Below are 23,246 nucleotides of genomic sequence, written 5' to 3' on the forward strand. Positions count from 1 at the left end.
GAAGAACGTTTTCCTGGGTCTGACATCATTTTAAAGCAATTTAAACTCCAGCGCGCCAACTGGAAACTCATCTCATGCGGACTGGACCTCACATGTTCGCTGTCATGGTAACATTTACTCTAAACGCTACTTCATGCATGCGCGTTATTTTGCATCGGATTACTTGTAGTGAGCATATAAATGAAGATTTTCCATCAAATTGTTGAATAGAGTGTGTATATAAACACCTCAGCCTGAATCTGTAATCGGATTGTATTCAATCGGATTGGCAAAAATCTTTGCATGTAAACACAGCCACTGGTGGTGAACCTGAAGGCAATGAGGGCATTTACAATTCGTATAAATGTATAAAGTCTTCCCATTCTTAATGAGTGTTAAGATTAAGGGATGCACCTGTGATTTTTTTTTAGTTTTCTGGGGGTAACAGATCAACATATTAAACAATTTTATGGTTGCCAAAAGGCATCATCAGTCACAAGAGTGTCATTTCTAAGGCTTACCTGTGGCAAAGGCTTGGGTTTAGCAGCAGAAATTCCTCCAATCATTACCATGTTTGGCATCACTGGTCGAGGAAACTCAAAGGCAAAGTCGAAGCGCATTAACCATATAGCTGCACGGCTCATAATCTCCACCATGGACGTTTCTCTCTGAAGAAATCGTGAGGCAATCTCGTCTGCTCTGCTATACAGGTATCTACAGGCCATCGGCTGCAGAAAGTTCCTCATCAAGTTCACCGTCCTCTGCCAGAGACTCATCTGGTCAGTATAAAACGTAAAACGTTGTGGAACGTAGGACGGTGGATTTGGACACTGGGTGGCCTGGAAGTCCACACCACAGGCAAGGTTAACTTGCATGAAAATGGATGGGATGGAAAAGTATTCAGCAATAATGGCTCCTGTGGGCTCAAAAGGATCAGTGAGAACAGCGTCAAATTCCCAGTCTTTCAGTTTCTGCATGAGTGTTTTGTTGAAGAGCAGGCTCTCAGAGTTCCTAACCGAAACTACACGAATCAAATTCAGAACCTTGATGAAATTTCGGAGCCTGTCCAGATCAGTAACGATTTTGTGGCTGATGATATCCAGCACAATGGTTGTAAATTCCTCATACATCTCCTCTTCGGTGAAAGGTACTGGATAGGTGATAGTGGTGGTACGCTCTGGAGATCCAGGTGCCATAATGACTTCTGGAATGACAACCAACACCTGGTGCCCCCTTTTTCCCAGCTCCTCCACCACAGGCTTCATCCCAATCCAGTGACTGCCATCTGTTGGAACTACTAACAGCTTCCCAGCCTGGGCTGAACTCAAGCAGAGCAAACTCAGCAACACCTGAACGCCAGCCATCCTGAACAATGCTCTGTCTTGTTCTCAGTGGTCAAAGAAAGAAATTGTGAGTAAAGTGGGAGTTAAGGGTTTTATTTCAATGGGGAGCTTGTGCACATGATGAGGTGGAGCTGGCTAATGTTTACAACTGTTCACTTGCACTTTTACCCTTAGAATTCACAGAACTGCCCTAGCTCAACTATACAGAGCTGGATCAGAATGACATTTTGTAATTCATGATGACTTGCATAAAGTGAGCTAATTTAGTCTGGCAAGTTGGGGGGGGGGTGGGGGGGGGGCAACAAAAAAAACAAAGTAATATTGAAAAGGGAAAATTTCTGAATGTAAAGCTAAAAAAGCTTTAAAAGTTAAAGAAGGTACAGAACACTGTTGATTCTGTTTGTTAACTTAATTGATTTCTATAGTAAATCCAGGTAATTACTCTTGCTTTGCTATGAGATTGCTATGATCAGTGGCTGAGTGAAGGGGTATGGGGCTAAGTTCCATTTACTGAGGAGCACATTGCACATTCTTGTTTGCCTTGCCAAGAAGTCATTTATTAGGCCAGGTGGTTCAGGCTCCTCTGATCAACTGATGATCAGTTTATTTTTTCTATCAGGGCCAGTTTTGAAAAAGAACATTCACCACTCTAGCAAAGTCATGAACAGCCTAAGAGTGAAACAAAACACTACCTTCAAATCCTTTAGATGGTGACCTCTTCTGGTGTTCATGTTGTCTATCCAACTATGCAACATTTGCATCTTTATTCTGTCATGATTCCGGGAAATGACAACAGTGCTCTTTAATCAGCTTAAACTGTCTGGATACTTTTGAACAAATACAGTGTATCTGATCTGAAAGGGCTGCATTTGGGTAAATGAAAATGTTTATCTGGGTTTTTGTTGGAATTTGTGGCACTTTTCTCCCCAAAATGCTTTTTGATTACCTGCATTTTGGAAAGTACTGATTTGGCATGAAAGCGTTTTATCTAGTAAATGACAAGCTTGTTGACAAAAGCTCGCTGTTTGGAGAACAGTTTGAAACAAGTGCTGAAAACAAGTGCATGGTCATGCTTACTTGGCTTTAAACGTGGTCATGTGAAATGATAAACTTAGACTCTGCTCTGAAGGTGCCCAACAAGTCAGACATGTCTTACCTAACTTAAGTTAATATTTTTTCACGGAATTAAGTAAGTGACACATTTATATTTTGTGCTTGTTTTTTGCAATTCCTTTGATTCCATTACTCCACTGACTATTGCTATAATCAGGGTTGGGATATAATGAAATACAAGTATTAAGAATACAAATACGGAATACAGAAATTGAGTATCTGTATTCAGTCCAGGTTGCATTTTCTAAAGGCAGAATTGAGAATACAGTTACTTTTTTTACACATTTTTAGGAGAACACTTTTAGAATAGTTACTCACAAAATAAATAAAAAAAAAAAAACATACAATATTCAAAATGTCATCAATGCATGTTCAATTATTAACTATGGCATATCAACATAGCAAACATGCTCATTAGACAAATTCTAAAAAGAACTGACATCCTCTTTACAAACACTGAAGTTCCTACTCAAGCCTAAATAGACTGATAAATCAATGTGACGATCAGTTATTAATCTCAGTGTTACTGAGCTCTGTTAAAGCCTGAACAGACTGATAAATCAATGTGATCGGTTATTAATCTCAGCGTTACTGAGCTCTGCTAAAGCCTGAGTAGACTGATAAATCAATGTGATCGGTTATTAATCTCAGCGTTACTGAGCTCTGCTAAAGTCTGAGTAGACTGATAAATCAATGTGATCGGTTATTAATCTCAGTGTTACTGAGCTCTGCTAAAGCCTGAGTAGACTGATAAATCAATGTGATCGGTTATTAATCTCAGCGTTACTGAGCTTTGCTAAAGCCTGAGTAGACTGATAAATCAATGTGATCGGTTATTAATCTCAGCGTTACTGAGCTCTGCTAAAGCCTGAGTAGACTGATAAATCAATGTGATCGGTTATTAATCTCAGTGTTACTGAGCTCTGCTAAAGCCTGAGTAGACTGATAAATCAATGTGATCGGTTATTAATCTCAGCGTTACTGAGCTCTGCTAAAGTCTGAGTAGACTGATAAATCAATGTGATCGGTTATTAATCTGTGTTACTGAGCTCTGCTAAAGCCTGAGTAGACTGATAAATCAATGTGATCGGTTATTAATCTCAGTGTTACTGAGCTCTGCTAAAGCCTGAGTAGACTGATAAATCAATGTGATCGGTTATTAATCTCAGTGTTACTGAGCTCTGCTAAAGCCTGAGTAGACTGATAAATCAATGTGATCGGTTATTAATCTCAGTGTTACTGAGCTCTGCTAAAGCCTGAGTAGACTGATAAATCAATGTGATCGGTTATTAATCTCAGCGTTACTGAGCTCTGCTAAAGCCTGAGTAGACTGATAAATCAATGTGATCAGTTATTAATCTCAGCGTTACTGAGCTCTGCTAAAGCCTGAGTAGACTGATAAATCAATGTGATCAGTTATTAATCTCAGCGTTACTGAGCTCTGCTAAAGCCTGAGTAGACTGATAAATCAATGTGATCGGTTATTAATCTCAGTGTTACTGAGCTCTGCTAAAGCCTGAGTAGACTGATAAATCAATGTGATCAGTTATTAATCTCAGCGTTACTGAGCTCTGCTAAAGCCCGAGTAGACTGATAAATCAATGTGATGATCAGTTATTAATCTCAGTGTTACTGAGCTCTGCTAAAGCCTGAGTAGACTGTTAAATCAATGTGATCGGTTATTAATCTCAGTGTTACTGAGCTCTGCTAAAGCCTGAGTAGACTGATAAATCAATGTGATCAGTTATTAATCTGTGTTAATGAGCTCTGCTAAAGCCTGATTAGACTGTTAAATCAATGTGATCGGTTATTAATCTCAGCGTTACTGAGCTCTGCTAAAACCCGAGTAGACTGATAAATCAATGTGATGATCAGTTATTAATCTCAGTGTTACTGAGCTAATTTGAGGAATGATTAAACTAAAATAATACATAATTTTTGGAACTTTAAAAGATTTAAATGATGAGCAAATTTATCATGAAACGTTAACAAAATATTTACATGAAGAAAACTGCCAACAGTGAGGATCAGCATGAATTAAGTTAAAAAAAAAAATGTCCCTATTTGCCTAACTCAGTGCACTCTACAAATATTGGCACGCCTGGTAACCATGAGCAAAATGAGCTATAAAAATATTCTATAATAAATACCTAATTCTTTTTGACCTTTCATTCAAAATATTGTATATTTATGTATTATGTATTATGTATATATGTATTGTTTAATGTATAACAATGAAACAATCTTAACTTAAATCTAGTAATGAAAAAAATACTTTTCTTAATTTTGTGTGCCACAATTATTGGCACCCCTAGAAATTTTTAAGAATGAAAGCTAACTGAAGTATCTTCCCATTCATATTTTTCACCTGAGTGATTAGGAACAGAAAGAAACACTGACAAGCGAGGTCGAGAATCACATGTGAGACGGAGAGCCAGTCATGGCGAACCAGTGGACTAACTAGCTGATACGCTTCATCTGTGTGTCTTCTCTACCAGCCTATTTATAGCTGTACTTCTTCTCAGTTGGGAGAAAAGCCCACAGAGAGAGTAGACTAGTGAAGACACAGAGGAAGAAAACCTGAAGACTGAAAAGTCCCAGCCAAGAATTCAAGTTATCCGAGCTGATAAGCCGAGTTGCTTTCATTCCCTTTGTTAGTTTGTCAAAATAAAGGAAAAGTCTATGTCACCCCTCCCTGCTCCCGCTGTCCTCATTCCAAGACGACTTACCAGTATCACAGTCAGCCATGACTTCCTTACTCTCTGGGAAAAATATATGAGATGAAACACGAGCCAAATTCGCTCAGTCATCCATCACTGTGAGAAAGACCAGAAAAAACAGCAATGATGTGCGACAAAAGGTTGCTGAACTGCAAAAATGAAGAAATGGCTACAAGAAAACAGCTAAACAGTTGTAAATGCCAATTTCCACTACCAGGGCAATAATTCAGAAGTTTAATGTGTTAATAATTTGCAGGCAAGAGGACGCATGTCTATGTATGTCTATAATGACCTCACGCATGGTCAGGAGGAGGGTTTAAGTGAACAAAGAATCTCCAAGGATCACAGATGATCACAGATAGGGAACTGCAGACATTAGTCAGGTCTTGGGGTCAGAACCACCTATATAACCATAAGTTGTTTGAGGGGTTGCCAAAAGAAAGCCTCTACCACACTACAGTGTCTACAGTTTGACAAACGCCTTTGGAACTTTCAGTGGGACCATGTTCTACGGTCAGATGAGACCAAAATAAAAGTTTCTGGCAACAGCAGAGGTGAGTTTGTGGACACAAAGATAGCCATGCAGCAAAGTACCCCATCCTCACTGTGAAGTATGGGGGTGGATCTGTGACACTGTCGGGCTGTTTTTCTTCCAGAGGCCCTGGATAGTTTATTCGGATACATGGTATCACAGACTCCATCAAGTACCAGCAGAAATAAAATCAAAAGCTGACTGCCTCAGCCAGGAAACTCAAACTGGGTAATAGTTTGGATCTTCCACCAGGGCAATCATGCAAAACACACCTCAAAGTCAACACAAAAATGGTTCACTGGCCACAGAATTAAGGTTTTGCCATAGCCACCCCAGTTCCCTGACCTAAACCCCATAGAAAACCTATGGCATGAGCTGAAGAGGAAAGTCCACAGGGTGGACCTCGGAATCTGAAGGATCTGGAGAGGTTCTGTATAGAGGAATGGGCTCAGATCACTTGCAATGTGTTCTTCAGACTCATTAAGCTTTACAGGAAAAGATTAAAGCTGTTATCTTTGCAAAAGTTTTAAAGGGGTGCCAATAATTGTAGCACATACAAGTTTTAGGAAAATATTCATTTCCTGATAAGACTTAGGGTTTTTTTTTTCAATCATTGTACTTCCAAAAAGAAGACTGTTGTTAATATTTTGAATGAAAGATCAAAATGAAATGCAATGAATGTTTTTACAGCCTGTTTTGCTCATGTTTACCAGGGGTGCCAATATTTGTGGAGTGCAATGTAAATGTATTCTGAATACATTACGTTTTTCCATGTATTGTAATGGAATACATTAATGAGTATATTTAGACTTGTACTTAATATTAAGCCATCTCTATTTTAAGCATTTATGTTTCTAACATGCTATTAGACACAGTTATCACAGTGCCTCCCTGTGGATAGATCTTGTCATGACATGCTTTTAACCAGAGTTCTCATTTCTGTCTACTATTTGCTCTAAAATGCAAGGACAACACTGTTTTAATGAGATAAACTAAATAGTGACTCCAGTGAATTGATACATAATACAGTATTGTGAGGAAGTCAGAGACAACTCTTCATTTATTTAATGTCCAAGTGACACATTATTGAGGAGACGTTTCTGAGGAGATCAGATATAAGATAATCCACTTGCATAAAGAAGGAGAAAGTCAAAGTAAAACTGGAAAAACAGGAGTTTCCAAAACTGGAGTTCAAAAACTGATTAAAAGCTACAGAGGAATTTTGACTCCTAACAACCACCTGGAAGAGCTGGTAGACACCAAAACTGCCCCATCAGATAAACAGCACTTAAAGCTTTCATCTCTGAGAGAGAGGAGAAAATCAAGCTGCTTCAGATCTGAAAACATCCACAGGTGTTTCTGTCCATCCTTCCACTGTGAGAAGACAACTCAGCGCTATGGGTCTGAAAGGATGTATAGCTGTCAAGAAGAACCTCACTGAGAAAAGGAGACGGACACATCAAACAAAGAAGCTGAACGATGGACTGACCACCCCAGAGTCCAGACCTCAACACCACTGAATGTGTTTGATTACTTCAGAAAATCATCAACCAGCTTCTAAGACTGAACTTTGGAGGTGTGTCTGCAGATTCTTTGAGGAACTGAAAGTGAGTCTCCTGAAGAGAATGGGAGCTGGAATAAAGGTAAAGAGTGACTCACTGAACACCGAAGAGAATTTCTATTATTAAACAATTAAATGGAATCTAGAAGACTTTTGCATCACAGTAACTGGTGGGTATTTAATTTAATTCGTTAAGCGATATTAGCATTTGTTTGCTACAGAATTTCTTTAAGGAATTCCTTCCATTTCTCCACCATATGAAGCATCAAAATGAACACGATGAAACCCCAGCATGCACAGCACCTACAAAAAATCACTCATGGTTCTCAGTACTGCTGTTATACTCAAGACTTGAGATTTGTTTGTCATACGTCAGAATAAAGGGCATTCAAAAATAAGATGAAATGTTTAAGACCACAGCTAAGCACAATTGTATAGCTATTTTAACAGAATCCTATATAAATAATTCAGGTTTTGATAAGGTGTTATGGGGTGGTACTCATTACATAGTGCAAAAGTATACATAACAATTATCACTGGTATTAAGTAGCTCATTATTTAATATGGAAACTTAATCTAAAAATATTCATTTTGCTTTTACGCTAAATTAAGATTTTGGGGTCGAAACCTCAGTAAGACAGCTATGGACAGTTCTTGAAAGAAAGATCTACCCAAGATGCAGCAAGAATACAACAAATATTTGTATACTTTGTGTCTAGGCAATTTATGGAATACAGTCCCTTCCACAATTATTGGCACCCCTGGTAAAGATAAGTGAAAAGAGTTATAAGAAATTTTACTTTTAATTTCACACTGAAAAACTTGAAACTTCCAACATTTAATTGATGTATATTTATTCTGAGACAAAAGAAATCCCTCAGCAAGATTAAAAATAATAATAAAACCAAATATGCTACAATTATTAGCACCCCTACGAATTCAGAGGATGGCTATGAAAAAAACCTACCTGCCTGAAAATGCCCATATTTACAGTAAGGGCAATAATTAAACAGCTCCAATCAACTGGAACTGTGACAAACTTGCCTGGATGAGGGCTAAAGTTTATTTTGCCCCCTCGCACTGAGCAGGTAAGAGAGGCAAAAAAATTCCCAAAGATCACTGTTGGAGAGTTACAGATAACAGTAGCATCTTTGGGACACCAACCCTCTAAAACTGCTATCAGACGCCACCTCCATGTCAAAGCATGCCAGGAAAAAGGCTTTCTTGTCATCTAACCACAAACAAACACCTGGAGGGCTAAACGCCACTGGGACTTTGAGTGGAACCGTGTTCTACGATCAGATAAACTAAATTGAGCTTTTTGGCCACAAACCTTCAAGATGGGTTTGGTGTAAAAAGAAGGATGACTACACTGAAAAGAACAGGATGCCCATCAAAGGCCCTGGGAACCTTGTTACGATACATGGCACCATAGAGTCCAAGATATACCAGGACACTTTAAATCAACGTCTGTCAGCCTCTGCCAAGAAACTAAAAATGGGTCATCAAAATACAAAAGCCATGGTCCACAGATAACCATGGCTGATATAATGGTATACACAAAGAGCAGTGCAACCAGAGGCCTCACTAGATAGGAGGTTAAGCCTGTACTATGGGGGTCTTTTTTTTAATGGTCCCAAAATGTTTATAATGCACTTTTAGAGCAGCAACCGACAGAAAACGTCAAGTACATCAGCTGTGTTGGTTATATCAAGAAATGGTTATTTGGTCATATTGGCACAGTAAAGAGCTTGTATAACAAACACTACATCCATCCACTTACCACAGGCACAGATCAAGAAAAGGTACTGAAGTCAAGCAGTGCTGTCTCCTCTCTCTCAGTTAAGCTGCAAGGTCCAAAATATATTATTCAAAGATTACAGTTCAGTTCAGTCTCAGAAAAAAGTGTGATTTTGCTCTGTAGGCATGTTGAATAAGCTAGGCGACAGAATTTTATGGTCATTATGACAAATATATTTTATTATATATATTACATTATATTATATTTTAACTGACAGGTTATACAATTCTCCCTCACTTTCTTCTTGATCACTAACCTCCACCAGATCTGCTCCTTCAGTCCTGTCAGTCTCCTTCTGCTTCTTTTACTCCTTCTCTTCCTGTGTTCCATAATACATTAACTTTATTAAACTCAGATTTACAAGAACCCAAGGAAATAATGATCAATCAATTCAATTTCTGTTTAAACTGGTAAAAATCTTCTCATCTGACTGGCCTTTGATGGAGCTGCTGCTTCGTAATTTCCATACACAGGTTGATAAATAGAGGGATAAAAACTGTTATGATGACCTTTTCACACATAATTTAAGGCCCAATCCCATTTCTGATTTTCACCTCTGCTTCTTGTTTTTGAGTGCCACCTTGCTCTTGGAGCTGAGTTACAGGGTAGTGGTTGAAATCTTCCCTCTGAAATGGGACCCTCAAATAAAAAGAGCATCACTTCATTAACAGCTACCAGCGCTGCTCTGTAGGCGACCCTGCCAGTCTGCAGTGACAGCAGAGGAGGGTAAAGTTCAGCTCCTCACTGCTGGGCTTTAGTTACATTTAGGGCATCATATGCCTTCAAAGAGGGGGGCAATTATTTATTATCACCCACCCCTAATTCTTCAGTGATATGAAGCTGAAGTCAGATATTCGCTAGCGTATCGTTCGAATTTCCTCGTTCCACCTTAAATGGTGCCGCGGTTTAGCCGCAGAGTGTAACTGCAGCACCGTTTAAGGTGGATCGGGACATTTATCTAGCTAGCTACCGAGACATCAGCACTACTAGCGATATTTTATGCTGGTTACGAAGAAAAGGACCATGATACATTAAAAAGACATTAAACTAAGATAAAACAGTGGTTACTGTAATTTTTAATGGAGAAAATTCTCACATTTGTGGGTTTTTGGTCTCTTGTTCAGCCATCTTGCTCCTTTTCTCATAACATTCTGTTTGGAGTCTCTGAAAAACCTCCGTTCGGAGGACAATGCAGAAAACGGATGGGTAAAGGCGAGGGGTGAAATGGGATCGGGCTTCAATCGGGTTCTGGTTAACTAGAATTTTCCGTTCCACCTTAAATGCTGCGGCAGTTACGTTCTGGCGCCTCCAAGCGGGAAAATTCGAACAATAATTTGGCGAAAAGGAAGCAACGTCAGCCTCGTCCTGTACACTGATATTAACGTGTATATATATATATATATATATATATATATATATATATATATATATATATATATATATATATGGCAAATACTGAGGAGAAACCTAAAAATAAAGAATATATACAGAGCTCTACGTCATTTCTATCCTTGGTTTGTCAGCTAGGCTAGCTAAGTCAGTGTTAGCCTAGCCTCCTTTCTTTACCTCACTTAAACCCACAGCTAACTAGCTAGCTAGCTAACGCTACAGTAAACAAACAACCAAGTAAAACCAGATATGCAGCTATACTGACCACAGATCCATATTGTAGTGGATGTTAGCTCTGCTTAACTGCTTCACTCTGTATATTAAACATTCTGAAGGAGGTCTGATGTTTATTTTAGTGAGATTTTAACCAAAATCCCGCCTTCAGCTCGGCCACGGTAACTTTGCGGTGCATAAACAGAGACCGTCCCCCAGGGCTGATAATGATTGGCTTACAGCATATGAGGTCGGATATGATTGGCTTACAGCGTATGAGGTCTGAAATGATTGGACGAGCCCTGCTATTACAGTAAGTTGTGAATAAAAAAAAGAAATGATAGATAGATAGATAGATAGATAGATAGATAGATAGATAGATAGATAGGCAGGCAATTAGATAGATAGATAGATAGATAGATAGATAGATAGATAGATAGATAGATAGATAGATAGATAGACAGACAGGCAGGCAATTAGATAGATAGATAGATAGATAGATAGATAGATAGATAGATAGATAGATAGATAGATAGACAGGCAGGCAATTAGATAGATAGATAGATAGATAGATAGATAGATAGATAGATAGATAGATAGATAGGCAGGCAATTAGATAGATAGATAGATAGATAGATAGATAGATAGATAGATAGGCAGGCAATTAGATAGATAGATAGATAGATAGATAGATAGATAGATAGATAGATAGATAGATAGGCAGGCAATTAGATAGATAGATAGATAGATAGATAGATAGATAGATAGATAGATAGATAGATAGATAGATAGGCAGGCAATTAGATAGATAGATAGATAGATAGATAGATAGATAGATAGATAGATAGATAGATAGATAGATACTTTATTGATCCCGAAATTTAGCAGCCAGTATCAGTCACACAGCACATAATAATAAGGGTGATACAATATAAAAAGAAGAATATATACAGAAAAACCTATCTACAGGCATATATACAAATAAAAATACACAAAACGATGATTCAGACTAAGTAATGTTTATTTATTCAGCAAGCGGGGCTAAAAATATTTAGGGGGCTAGTGATGCCCCTGAGTGCAGCGTTACAAAGATTTTCAAAGTACTTGTAAACTAAATAAAAAATCATATTTGAAAAAAGTTTTTGGGATCAATGGGCACAAGGGATTGAAATAAAAACTAGCTTAGCACCAAAACTAGCTCAGCAAACTAAAAACAGTTTGGTTAGAATTTAGACAACAACAGAAACCAAAATGACTGAGCTGAACAACGTTAGCAGAAAAGACAGCAAAATGATGATGATTGTCTGAAACTGAAATGGACTTTTTTCACCAGCAGCTTCTTATTGAATTTTCCATTCCACATTAAAGCACAAAAACTATTTTATGATACTATATAATAATAATAATGATAATAATAATGAAAACAACAACAACAACAACAACTTTATTTATAGGGCAGTTTTCATACTTATGGCAATTCAAAGTGCTTCAGAGACAGTTTATAAAGTTTAGTGGTAATAGAAGAAATTAGATTTATTATCGTTACTGTTCAGGATTGTGAGGGAAAGAAAAGGTAAATAAAGTAAATAAGTGAAAGTTGAATTACATATAACCTTATCAGCAGAATCTAACCCATTCTTTGGTGTCTTGAGCTAAGTCATTAGCTATCACTAGCATAATCTGAAGATTTGAAGATTTTGCTAGTTTATTTTTTTAATCTTTAATGTCACTGCAGGAGCTGATTGTTTCTGTTGTATAGACCACTGCAGTCGTGTCGTCATTTTGTAGTCGGCACCATGTATTAGGAACTCCGGGTCTGAGCTCCATTTCTCAATGACCAGAATGAGTAGGGTTTTCGAAAAATCTCCTCTAGCGCCCCCTGTGTTAAATAAAAATGTTCAGAACCCGATACGTTTTGTCCTGTGAACATTTTTCTCCCAAATATCACTGGATCCTCTGAATTACGAAGTTGTTAAAAAAAGGATATTGTTACATGTGAGCTAAAGCTACTGCACATTGAATTGACGTCATTAGACTGGCAGCCTCCTTAAGCGGGTTTTGTCTGTGTACATTTACATGTTCAGACTGAGGGCAGATGAAAAGAAGTCACAACAAAAGAAGCAGGTTTCCCTGCAGTTCTCTGTTCTTCACCTGATGCTCACTGAAACCCGATAGATCTTTCCTTTTAGCTTGATTTGAAAAGATCTACAGACAAAGCGTATCGGGTTCTGAACATTTTTATTTAACACAGGGTAAGATAGAGGCGATTTTTCAAAAACCTTATTCATTCTGGCCATTGAGAAATGGAGCTCAGACCCGGAGTTCCTAATATGGGCATAACGAGGACTACAGAATGACAACAACTACAGTGGTCTATTCCCTGTTCAGCAAGTTAGAAAGCATCCTTGGTTGCGAACAGAAGGGGCAGAGTTCAGAAACCTGGAGGCAATGAGGGCATTTACAACTGCACATGTTTATAAATCTTCAAATTTTTAATGAGTGTTCAGATTAAGGGATGCACCTGTGCTATTTATGGTTTCCTGGGAACGACAGTAATTCATCACCATGTGTAAAAATCCATTAATCAACTGGGTTGTAGCAATTTATGATTTGAATGATGCCTTCTAGTTAACAAATCTTCACTTTTCAACTAATGAAATTCTGCACTGACGTCCAGGCTTTTACTAACCATCCCACCACATCTCACTGTAAAATCTTTAGTAAGTCATCACTTTTGGTTTGTTTGGCTAGTTTTCAGAGACCAAACACTGCTCCAACCTGAAGAGCGCAGAAAAAGCTGAAGAGTGTCGTGCACCAAGGAACACAGCTACAAAAAGGAATCATTGGTGTCATTTCTAAGGCTTACCTGTGGCAAAGGTTTGGGTTTAGCAGCAGAAATTCCTCCAATCATTACCATGTTTGGCATCACCGGTCGAGGAAACTCAAAGGCAAAGTCGGAGCGCATTAACCATATAGTTGCACGGCTCATGATCTCCACCATGGACGTTTCTCTCTGAAGAAATCGTGAGGCAATCTCGTCTGCTCTGCTATACAGGTATCTACAGGCCATCGGCTGCAGAAAGTTCCTCATCAAGTTCACCGTCCTCTGCCAGAGACTCATCTGGTCGGTATAAAACGTATAACGTTGTGGAATGTAGGAAGGTGGACTTGGACACTGGGTGGCTGGGAAGTCCACACCACAGGCAAGGTTAACTTGTATGAAAATGGACGGGATGGAAAAGTATTCAGCAATAATGGCTCCTGTTGGCTCAAAGGGATCAGTGAGAACAGCGTCAAATTCCCAGTCTTTCAGTTTCTGCATGAGTGTTTTGTTGAAGAGCAGACTCTCAGAGTTCCTAACCGAAACTTCACTGATTATATCCAGAAGCAGGATGAAATTCCGGAGCTTGTCCAGATCAGTAACAAGGTTTTGGCTGATGATTTTAGCCATGCCAGCTTTAAAGTCCTCATACATCTCCTCTTCAGTGAAAGGTACAGGATAGGTGATAGTGGTGGTACGCTCTGAAGACCCAAGTGTCATACTGACTTCTGGAATGACGACCACCACCTGGTGCCCCCTTTTTCCCAGTTCCTGAACCACAGGCTTCATCCCAATCCAGTGACTGCCATCCATTGGAACCACTAAGAGCTTCCCAGCCTGGGCTGAACTCAAGCAGAGCAAACTCAGCAACACCTGCACGCCAGCCATCCTGAACAATGCACTGTCTTGTTCTCAGTGGTGAAAGGGGGAAATTATCTGGCTTCCTTCCATTGTGAGAAAAGGGTGTTATTTCAAAGGGGAGCTGGTGCATGTGATGGGGTGGAGCTACCAAGAGAGCTAATGTTTACAGCAGTTCAATTGACTTTGACTGGGCTCAACTGAACTTCAGGGTTTTTTTTTTTTGGTTTTTTTTTTTTAATAAAAATAGAACAAATCTCTGCTTTAAAATGCATTTCTCTTCCATTTAAAGAGACTTTTAATTTTTGAAGAATTCCTAGAACTTAATTCTACAAAATAGGCTCAACTACACAGAGTTGGAGTTCATGCTGGCTTACATAAGGAGAGCTAATTTGGTCTGACAAGTTGGGGAGGTTAAAGCTTACAGACAGCAATTCAAACACAGAACTGTGTACACAAAGTACACCAACAGTTACACCCAACATATTAATGCCTCCTGCTTTATATGTTAATATTTAAACACAAAACAAATACATTTTAAGTTATCTTGACAAATCCAGCTAACCGTGCTCCAAAACTTAAAGCAGGTGCAGAACATTGTTGACTGGGTTTATGTACCAAATCAGGGCAGTTTGGCTTTGAAGTTGCTAAGCTATTCCACCTTGTTTTCAGGGTTTTGCATGGTAGTTGCTGAAGTGTTGCTAGGCTTTTACTATGGCATCCCAGGTGGTTGCTAAGATGTTGCTAGGCTTTTACTATGGCATCCCAGGTGGTTGCTAAGATGTTGGTAGGCTTTTACTATGGCATCCCAGGTGGTTGCTAAGGTGCTGCTAGATTGTTGCTGTGCTATCTATGGTATCCCAGATGGTTGCTAAGGTTTTAGTAGGCCATTGCTATGGTATCCCAAGTGGTTGCTTTGATGTTGCTAGGCCATTTCTGTGGTATCCCAGATGGTTGTTATGGTGTTGCTAGGCCATTGCTATGGTATCCCAGGTGGTTGCTAAGGTGCTGGTAGGCTATTGCTATGGTATCCCAGGTGGTTGCTAAGATGTTGGTAGGCCATTGCTATGGTATCCCAGGTGGTTGCTAAGATGCTGCTAGGTTGTTGCTGTGCTATCCTACCCAGATGGTGGCTATGGTGTTGCTAGGCCATTGCTATGGTATCCCAGGTGGTTGCTAAGGTGCTGCTAGGTTGTTGTTGTGCTATCCCACCCAGATGGTTGCTATGACTTTGTCAGGCCATGTCTATAGTATCCCAGATGGTTGCTATGGTATTGCTAGGCCATTGCTATGGTATCCCAGGTGGTTGCAAAGGTGTTGGTAGGTCACTGCTATAGTATCCCAGGAGGTTGTTAAAGCATTGCTAGGCTGTGGAGCTGATTGTGAAAAAAAGGAGGGACCAAAAACAAAAGCCTGCTTAATCATTAATAGGAATCATAATATCATATGTATTACGATGGTATTTATTTCTTTCCATTGTGACACTAAAATTCTTAGTCTGATCTGAATTATTATAAAATAAGCGTGACCTATAAGCGTCTCCTGGGGCCTCTTTTAGAAAACACCCTTCATTCTAAAGTGTTTCTTAAGATCAATTTATAAAAACACACACTGTACATTGATACTTAAATGTGGGCATTTAAGACCAAAGCCATACATGCTTTTATAAATCAGGTCACTGGAGTTTCATTTGTCAACAATGCGTACACACAGTTTTGCATGTAAACCTCACATACACAGGTTTTACATATAGAATGAGATTTACCATTTTTCACCATTTTTTTGTACATATTCAGTAAGCAGATTCTGTGCATCAGTTGGATGGGGAGGAACTTGTGTATTAAGGTAAATGCTAGTAGCAAGAGGTCTACTACTGTCCACTCACCAATGAGCCTTTCAGAGCCAGATACAGGCCAAGTTTCTGAACCAGCGTTTCTTTTTAAGTTGTTCCTGAATTGTGTTTAAAGCTGTAGGTAGCGAGTAAACAAAATATCCTCATGTGTTTGATGCTCCATTTTATTTAGTAGATGTTTGTTTTTGTTGCTCACATTGTGCTAAGCGTTCTATCCCAGATAGCAAGCATACATCGGTCCACTGGCTCGATAATGTTGGCTCCCTGCCGACTGTTTTCCACTGCTGGTCCACCCAGATTACTGTCCGGTATACAAGCTCTAACTAGTTTTTAATCTCCTCAAACAGATTTTAAATGCACTTTTAAATGAGACTTTTATTTTGGAAAATGAACTGAGACAAACACTACAAACAACTGAGTGAAAAAAATAATGACGAGGCCTGATATAAAATATTTTTATAGAAATGTTGTTGCTGACACTGTGCTGGATTAAAATGATCTACTAAACTAATTTACCAAGTGTAACTAAAGAAAGAAATGAAGGAAAAATCAGTAAATTGCTTAAACACTGGTGGGCTGCCTGGAAAACGCTGAGCAAAATGCTAGTGGACCACCAGCCTTGCATTCAGGAGGCCAACAGTGGTCCACTATCCACTTGCTATCAGTGGCACTCAAACAGCCCTTTCCTGTCGGAGATAGTGGTTCCCAAAACCCACCAGCTCTGGCTTACGAGCCTGTATTTAAGTGCAGTTTTACGCACCTTAAAGTGGAACTAGTTTCATCTTGTGCAGTGTTTCCTCACCAATAAAGCACTTTTTATTTGTCTTCAGCAGAAAAACTGATTCCTGTTCTCTCCTCCTGCCTGTTCACTGCTGTGCCAGACACTGTCCTGCTGCCCCTAGCGCCAACTAGTGGATTTATTAATCGCTTTTATTAGTTGACTATGCAATGTATCATCAACATTCTGGTGGTTTTAGATAGTAAATAAAATGACTATATTTGTGTTGTAGTCATGGTGACCCCGGTTCCTATTACCACCACTGCAATGAGTCTCTACAATGAACTTTGCTGTGAGGATTTGATTGAGCATTAGTGAGGTCAGGTACTGATGTTGGATGGTCAGTTCTGGATCTCCAACTCATCCCAATGATGGAGCTCCATCATTCCAGAGAACACAGTTCCACTGCTCCACAGCCCAATGCTGGGGGGGCCTTTAGACCCCTCTAGCCCACGTTGGGCATAGTGACCAGCTGCTCATGTGCAGCTGCTTTAGTGCTTTTCTATGGAGTTTATACAGGCTCTATGAGCGCAACTGCCCAATGAGTGAACTTTAAACTAGCTGAAATCACTCATCAGTAAGACTGTATGGATACATTTGGACAACTATAGTGTATCTAATCTGAAAAGGCTGCATTTGGATTAATGAAAAGGTTCTGTCTGAGTTTTTGCTCTAATTTGTTCAGTGTTGCACTTTTTTTCTCCAAAGTGCTTTTTGTTCACCTGCAGGTATAAAAGCATTTCGTAAAGTACTGATTTGGCATGAAAGCGTTTTATCTAGAAACTGACAAGCTTGTTGACAAAAGCTCGCTCTTTGGAGGACAGTTTGATTGACAGTTTCTGCTGATAGCTGATAACAAGTGCATGGTCATGCTTACTTGGCTTTGAGAGTGCTCGTATGCCCTGATAATACTCAGACTCGGATCAGAAGGTGCCCAACAAGTCAGACATAACGTAAGTTCATTATTTCTCACAGAATTAAGTAATTGACACATCTTATATGTAGTGATTTTAGCATCTCTATTGATTCCACTACTCCATTCACTATTAATGATGTATCACAGCGCCTCACTGTTTGATTATGTCATTACATGCTTTTATGCACCCAGAGTTCTCATTCCTGTCTTTTCACCTTAAAATGCAAGAATATTTTTTTAATAAGGTAAATAAAATGGTGACGCTGCTATATCGATATATATTGCAGTGCTGTGCAAAAGTCAGAGACCTGCCTTGATTTACTGAACTTCCGAGTTATTAATTTTTAATATTGTTAAATAGTTAGATAGAAGATAATTCACTTGCATACATTCTCAGACATAAAGGTACTAAACTATCACTGGGGTGGTTCCCTCAAGGCTCCATCTCAGTACCTTTAGTCAGGGAACATAACTGAACCATAATCCACTGAAATGATATGTTCTAAGCTGTACTGACTCCACACACCCCGTCTCGTCTCCAGGCTTTTATTTTACTGTTCTGTTTAAAACATTCGGTTATGAAAAGGTACAAATACGAACTTTTCACCTGGAGAAACTGTTTTAAGGTTCACAATCAGACCTTAAAACCACTGTTGGAGCTTTGAGGGAACATTTACACTGTTTGTACCTTGATGAGTGAAAAATGTACCTGAACAGAACCTTTATTACTAACAGTGTAAGAAAGGAGAAAGTCAAAGTAAAACTGGGAAAACAAGAGTTTCCAAAACCGGAGATCAAAAACTCATTAAAAGCTACAGAGAAAGTGGGGCTCTACATAGAACCAAAAAGGGTTCTTCTATTGTATACAAGCTTGATATTGTAACAACAACAGAACCCTTTTTGGTTCTATATAATTCTATACATAACATGTTCACCATCTGAAGAACCATTTGACTATACAAAGGACCATTTACATATGCAAATTGTTCTATATAGAACTCATGGTTCTAAATAGAACCATTCCATTTTCTAAAGAACACTTGAAGAGAAAAAGTGGTTCTTTAAGGGTTCTTTAGAAAACAAAATGATTCTATATATAGAACCATAAACATTCAAAGAACCCTTTGCATGATTAAATGGTTCTTTACATGGTGACATTGTTCTTCAGATTAATGGAGAATGTGCTGCATATGGTTCTATATAGAATCTTTTTGAAAATGGTTCTATATAGCACCCACAAGTGTTCGTCTATTGTTACAAGCTTGACATGTAATAACAGAGGAACCCTTTTTGGTGCTGTAAAGAACCCTTTTTAGAACCATACACAGCACATTCTCCATCAATCTGAAGAACCTGTTTAAGATGCAAAACACCTTTAATCATGAAAATGGTTCTTTGAAATTTTCTTCACTAAAGCACCCTTCAAGAACCATAATTTTAAAGTGTTTATATAAAATATTTCAGTGCTATATTCTGATTAATATCATCTTTATTAGAATTTTCCATTATAGCACGTTTCTATTAAACCACTTTAATGGCTTATTACCACGTTAACTATATATATATATATATATATATATATATATATATATATATATATATATATATATATATATACACACAGCAAAATAAAGCAAATAATAGGAAAGATATTCAGGTGTGGTCTTGGATTTAGTCACAGGGGGGCGCTATTGACACATTTGTTAACGTGGTTCACAGTGTGTTCCGTGTGTTGGAAGACTGTATGGTCTTTTTGGCTCTTTAATGCTCAAGTTAACTTTATGAATCACCTTTAAAGCCTCAAATAGCAACAAACAAACAAACAAACAAACAAACCAAACTATAAATGCCCTATTTGCATTAACGAGCCACATCCCTTAATCATTTGCACATTTTCCAGCCCACTGTGCTCTTCATTGTGCCTCAAATGACCATAAATCACCTATAATGACTTCATATAAACCAGCATAACCAAAGTGAAGTCTGAATGGTCTTCTGGTCCAACCCAGTAGTGCCCAAGCCAACCCCACCAGCCAATCAAGGACATCAGCTGGTTGGTGCTGGGGATGCACCCTTGGGAATCACTTTGGTTTGGCCAAACCTCTGCAGGACGGTCCATGTCCGCGTCATGTCAGAGCGAGGCTGCTAACGGGTTAAAAGTTGACGCGTGTCTGAGCTCCAGAGCTCCAGGCAGGCGCTAAAGTCTGAACAGCAGCCTTGCGCTTCCATCATCACTCCAGCAGGCTGGTGGGACCAGAGCAGAAGGACCTCCAGACCCTGTAACTATGTAGGAGCTTCCGAGTGATCCTTCATCCGTCTCCTGAGCCAAGGACAGCAGGGGAGGCAGCGGCAGCATGTAAAAGCCTCTGAAGCGGCGTTTTCCACTTTAAAGCTCATGTCCCATCGCGCTGAACCCGGCTCTTCACTCGCCACCTCCAGCACCGCACCAGTGGGACTCCGCTCGGGCTGCCATAAAAGCCCCCTGCTTCCCTCTTTCTAACTTCTCAGTGATGTTTCACGGCGAGGAAGGTGAGTTGGACTTCGTTTTGGACTCATCTTTTATCTATCTTTAGTTAGATTCCTATTCGCCAGCTTCTGATTTGGAATTTTCCCGTTCCACCTTAAATGGTACAGCCATTTAAGGTGGAACCGCGAATTCCTCAAAGAAGCCAACTAACTTCAGCCTCGTTCTCATTATTTATGCTAAGATAAATGATAAACGCTTTGATTGACAGGTATCAGGTGACATGTGCGCGTGCATGATTTTTTGACGGTGTATTTAAGGTGCTGGTGCATTTAAGAGTGTTTAATTCAAGCAGCAAAAACTGGTTCTGCATAATGCTAAAAACGTTATTGTAACAACCCTTTTAGAGCCATTTTTGAAATTCGTTCTCTAACTGGTTTTTCCATCATAGAACGATTTCACCATGCAAAGAACCATTCAAATGGTTCTTCAAGTGTTCACAGTTCTCAAGTTCTTTTATTTCCTCCAGTGGATAATGAGATGCATGAGTTTTAAAAACCTTTTAAAAAGTTTAAAGAACCTCCACATCCCAATTAAGAGGTTTTCTTTCCTAGAACCGTACGTCCAAGTCAAGAACCTTGGATTCCAGGAACCTTGATGGCTTTTTCAAGGCTGAATGGCACATAATGTCACAATCTGATTTGATGACTAATTGCGAAATATAATTATTCTGATTAGCTTTATAATTATATGCGTTGTGTTTATGTTTACATGTTTTTCCCCTTCAATGCAGGTCGTTACAGCGATGGTGTGCACTGATGCTCCTGCAAAACATCTGGATTTCAGCTTCATCCGCCTTATTTAAGAGATCAGAGGGAAAAATCCAGCGTCCAAGATGAGAAAACTTCAGACTTTCTTAATTCTGCTCTGTTTGCACAAGGTGAGTGCGCTTTTTTCACTTTTATATGATGGAAAAACACTCGTTTATATTGAATCCCAGGGATGTGGACGCAGTTGTGGGCTGTTCGCAATGAAAGAGACTGACATGCTGCGGATTTATTGTCTTTAAAGCCTCGTCTGGGTGCGTCTTTTTCCCTTTTTCTGCTTTTTAGGGCTATTAAAGGCTGTTTTCAGACGTGTCGAGATGTAAGGCGTCTGATTTTGCTGAAATTCTGGGAAAATTTCAAGCCGCGCACTCCACAAATGATAACAGGCGTGTAATTATACGGACAGTCGTGGAGTATCCTCTGTTTCAGTCCAGTTGAAAGACCTTGATTTCATTGGGCTGAGTAGCGAGGACAATGCCATGGTTTAAATGAACATGCAGAATGCAATTAAATTTCTTAATTGCGTCTAAATGAAGCATATCATGGTCGTTTAACAGTGACAGAGGCAGCGGAACCCCTTTCTCTCATTTACATTTCAGGAAAAGAGCAGCACACTTTTTAAAAAAGGACATTTTAGATCAGTGTAATGTTGTAAATGAGATGAAATCCGTGTAGTAAAGCGAGTGATGGAGCAGTCAGTTCAAATTAATGTACATTTTATAATGTGTTTAATATTGCAATGCCCGGCTAAATATGAGGGAATTATTTTTGATTTTCAATCAAAAATCAATTTTCAGTCAAAAATCTATTTTCAATTTTCAAATTAAATTACATTAAAATACCAAGTCACACTGTGCATTAGAGAACATATCACTGCTGTCGGAACAAAACCTCATATCTCCAAAATGGTAACTTTACAGGAGAAGGAAAAATCATACTTTAATTTTAATGTAAGTCAATGGAACCAGACTTTTTTCTAAGTCATTTTGGGCCGGAAATTTACAAACAATGTAAAGGACGACGGGTATTTTCAAATTTTATCAAAAACTAAAAAACAACAAAAATGAAGATACAAGTTTTTCTTCCGACAGCAGCGATATTCAATATTGGCACTTCTTTTGTTTCATTTCCTCTCCTGAGGTCCTCTTATGACGTTTGTGTGGTTTTAGCCATAATTCATTTTATTCATAATACACAACCTCTCATTTTCCCTTAGAATTAAACAGGCTGTTTTTGCTACTGTTCTTTTAATGGGAATTCATTATCTGCATAATTCAGTGTGTGAGATGTAATCAGAGTGATTCAGAGCGGTTTGGTGTGAAATGGTTCTTTACAGTGGTGGTGATAGGAACCAGGGGTCGCCATGACTACAACACAGATATAGACATTTTATTTACTATCCAGAACCACCAGTGAACCTACACGAGTCTTCTGAGTTTATATGGAATGATGATGATGGAAAAATAGTGATTGGGGACTATTTTGCCTCACAGCACCCTGCATATGATGTATCCCTCCACCATGAATGGAGTTTAAGGCCAAAATCTTCTAGTAACTTTCTCTGAGGGAGCTTTTAGAGGTGGGCGTCTGGTTCCTATCACCACCACTGTGAACAATTCTCTAAGTTTTTCTACACACTTGGTAGAACCATGAACACTCAAAGAACCATTTGCCTGATTGAATGGTTCTTTGCATGGTGAAAGGGCTCTTGAGATTTATGGAGAATGTATTGTGTATGGTTCTGTATGGAACCTTTTTGAAAAGGGTTCAATATAGCACCAAAAAGGTTCTTCCATTGTTATGATGACAAGCTTGTAATAATAAAAGAACCCATTTTTTGGTGCTATATAGAAACATTTTCTACATGGAATTCTATACACATTCTTCTTCTGAAAAATAATCTGAAGAACCCTTTCATCATGCAAAGGGTTCTTTGAGTGTTCATGGTTCTATATAGAACCATTTACTTTACTAAAGAATTTGAAAAACTGTCATTTTAAAGTGAGTAGAATTGAGCATTTCACAGTAGACCACTCTGAATAACTCTGTTTACATCTCAACCATTTAATTACACAGGAA

General features: G+C 38.9%; 1 protein-coding gene and 1 long non-coding RNA gene across 3 annotated transcripts in view; one reads left to right on the forward strand and one right to left on the reverse strand.

Annotated features, from left to right (window-relative positions):
• The window catches only part of LOC118811965 (UDP-glucuronosyltransferase-like), a 69,754-nt gene extending 55,379 nt beyond the window's left edge, over window positions 1–14,375 (reverse strand). The window contains exon 1 of one of the 2 annotated variants that reach the window (XM_036576628.1): window positions 13,518–14,375. In XM_036576628.1, coding sequence (XP_036432521.1) covers window positions 13,518–14,360 — 843 coding nt within the window. In that variant the 5' untranslated portion in view covers window positions 14,361–14,375. Of the gene's footprint in view, window positions 1–500; window positions 1,389–13,517 lie in introns of those variants that run through there. The other variant, XM_036576619.1, reaches the window with a different exon arrangement.
• Window positions 14,376–17,873: 3,498 nt separating this feature from the next.
• LOC118809642 lies at window positions 17,874–21,276 on the forward strand. The gene is made up of 3 exons (XR_005007379.1): window positions 17,874–17,913; window positions 19,886–20,405; window positions 21,134–21,276. It is a non-coding gene; the product is annotated as an uncharacterized LOC118809642 (long non-coding RNA).
• The last annotated feature ends 1,970 nt before the right edge of the window (window positions 21,277–23,246 follow it).

Source organism: Colossoma macropomum, unplaced genomic scaffold (assembly GCF_904425465.1).
Source record: "Colossoma macropomum unplaced genomic scaffold, Colossoma_macropomum, whole genome shotgun sequence".
Taxonomy (NCBI): domain Eukaryota; kingdom Metazoa; phylum Chordata; class Actinopteri; order Characiformes; family Serrasalmidae; genus Colossoma; species Colossoma macropomum.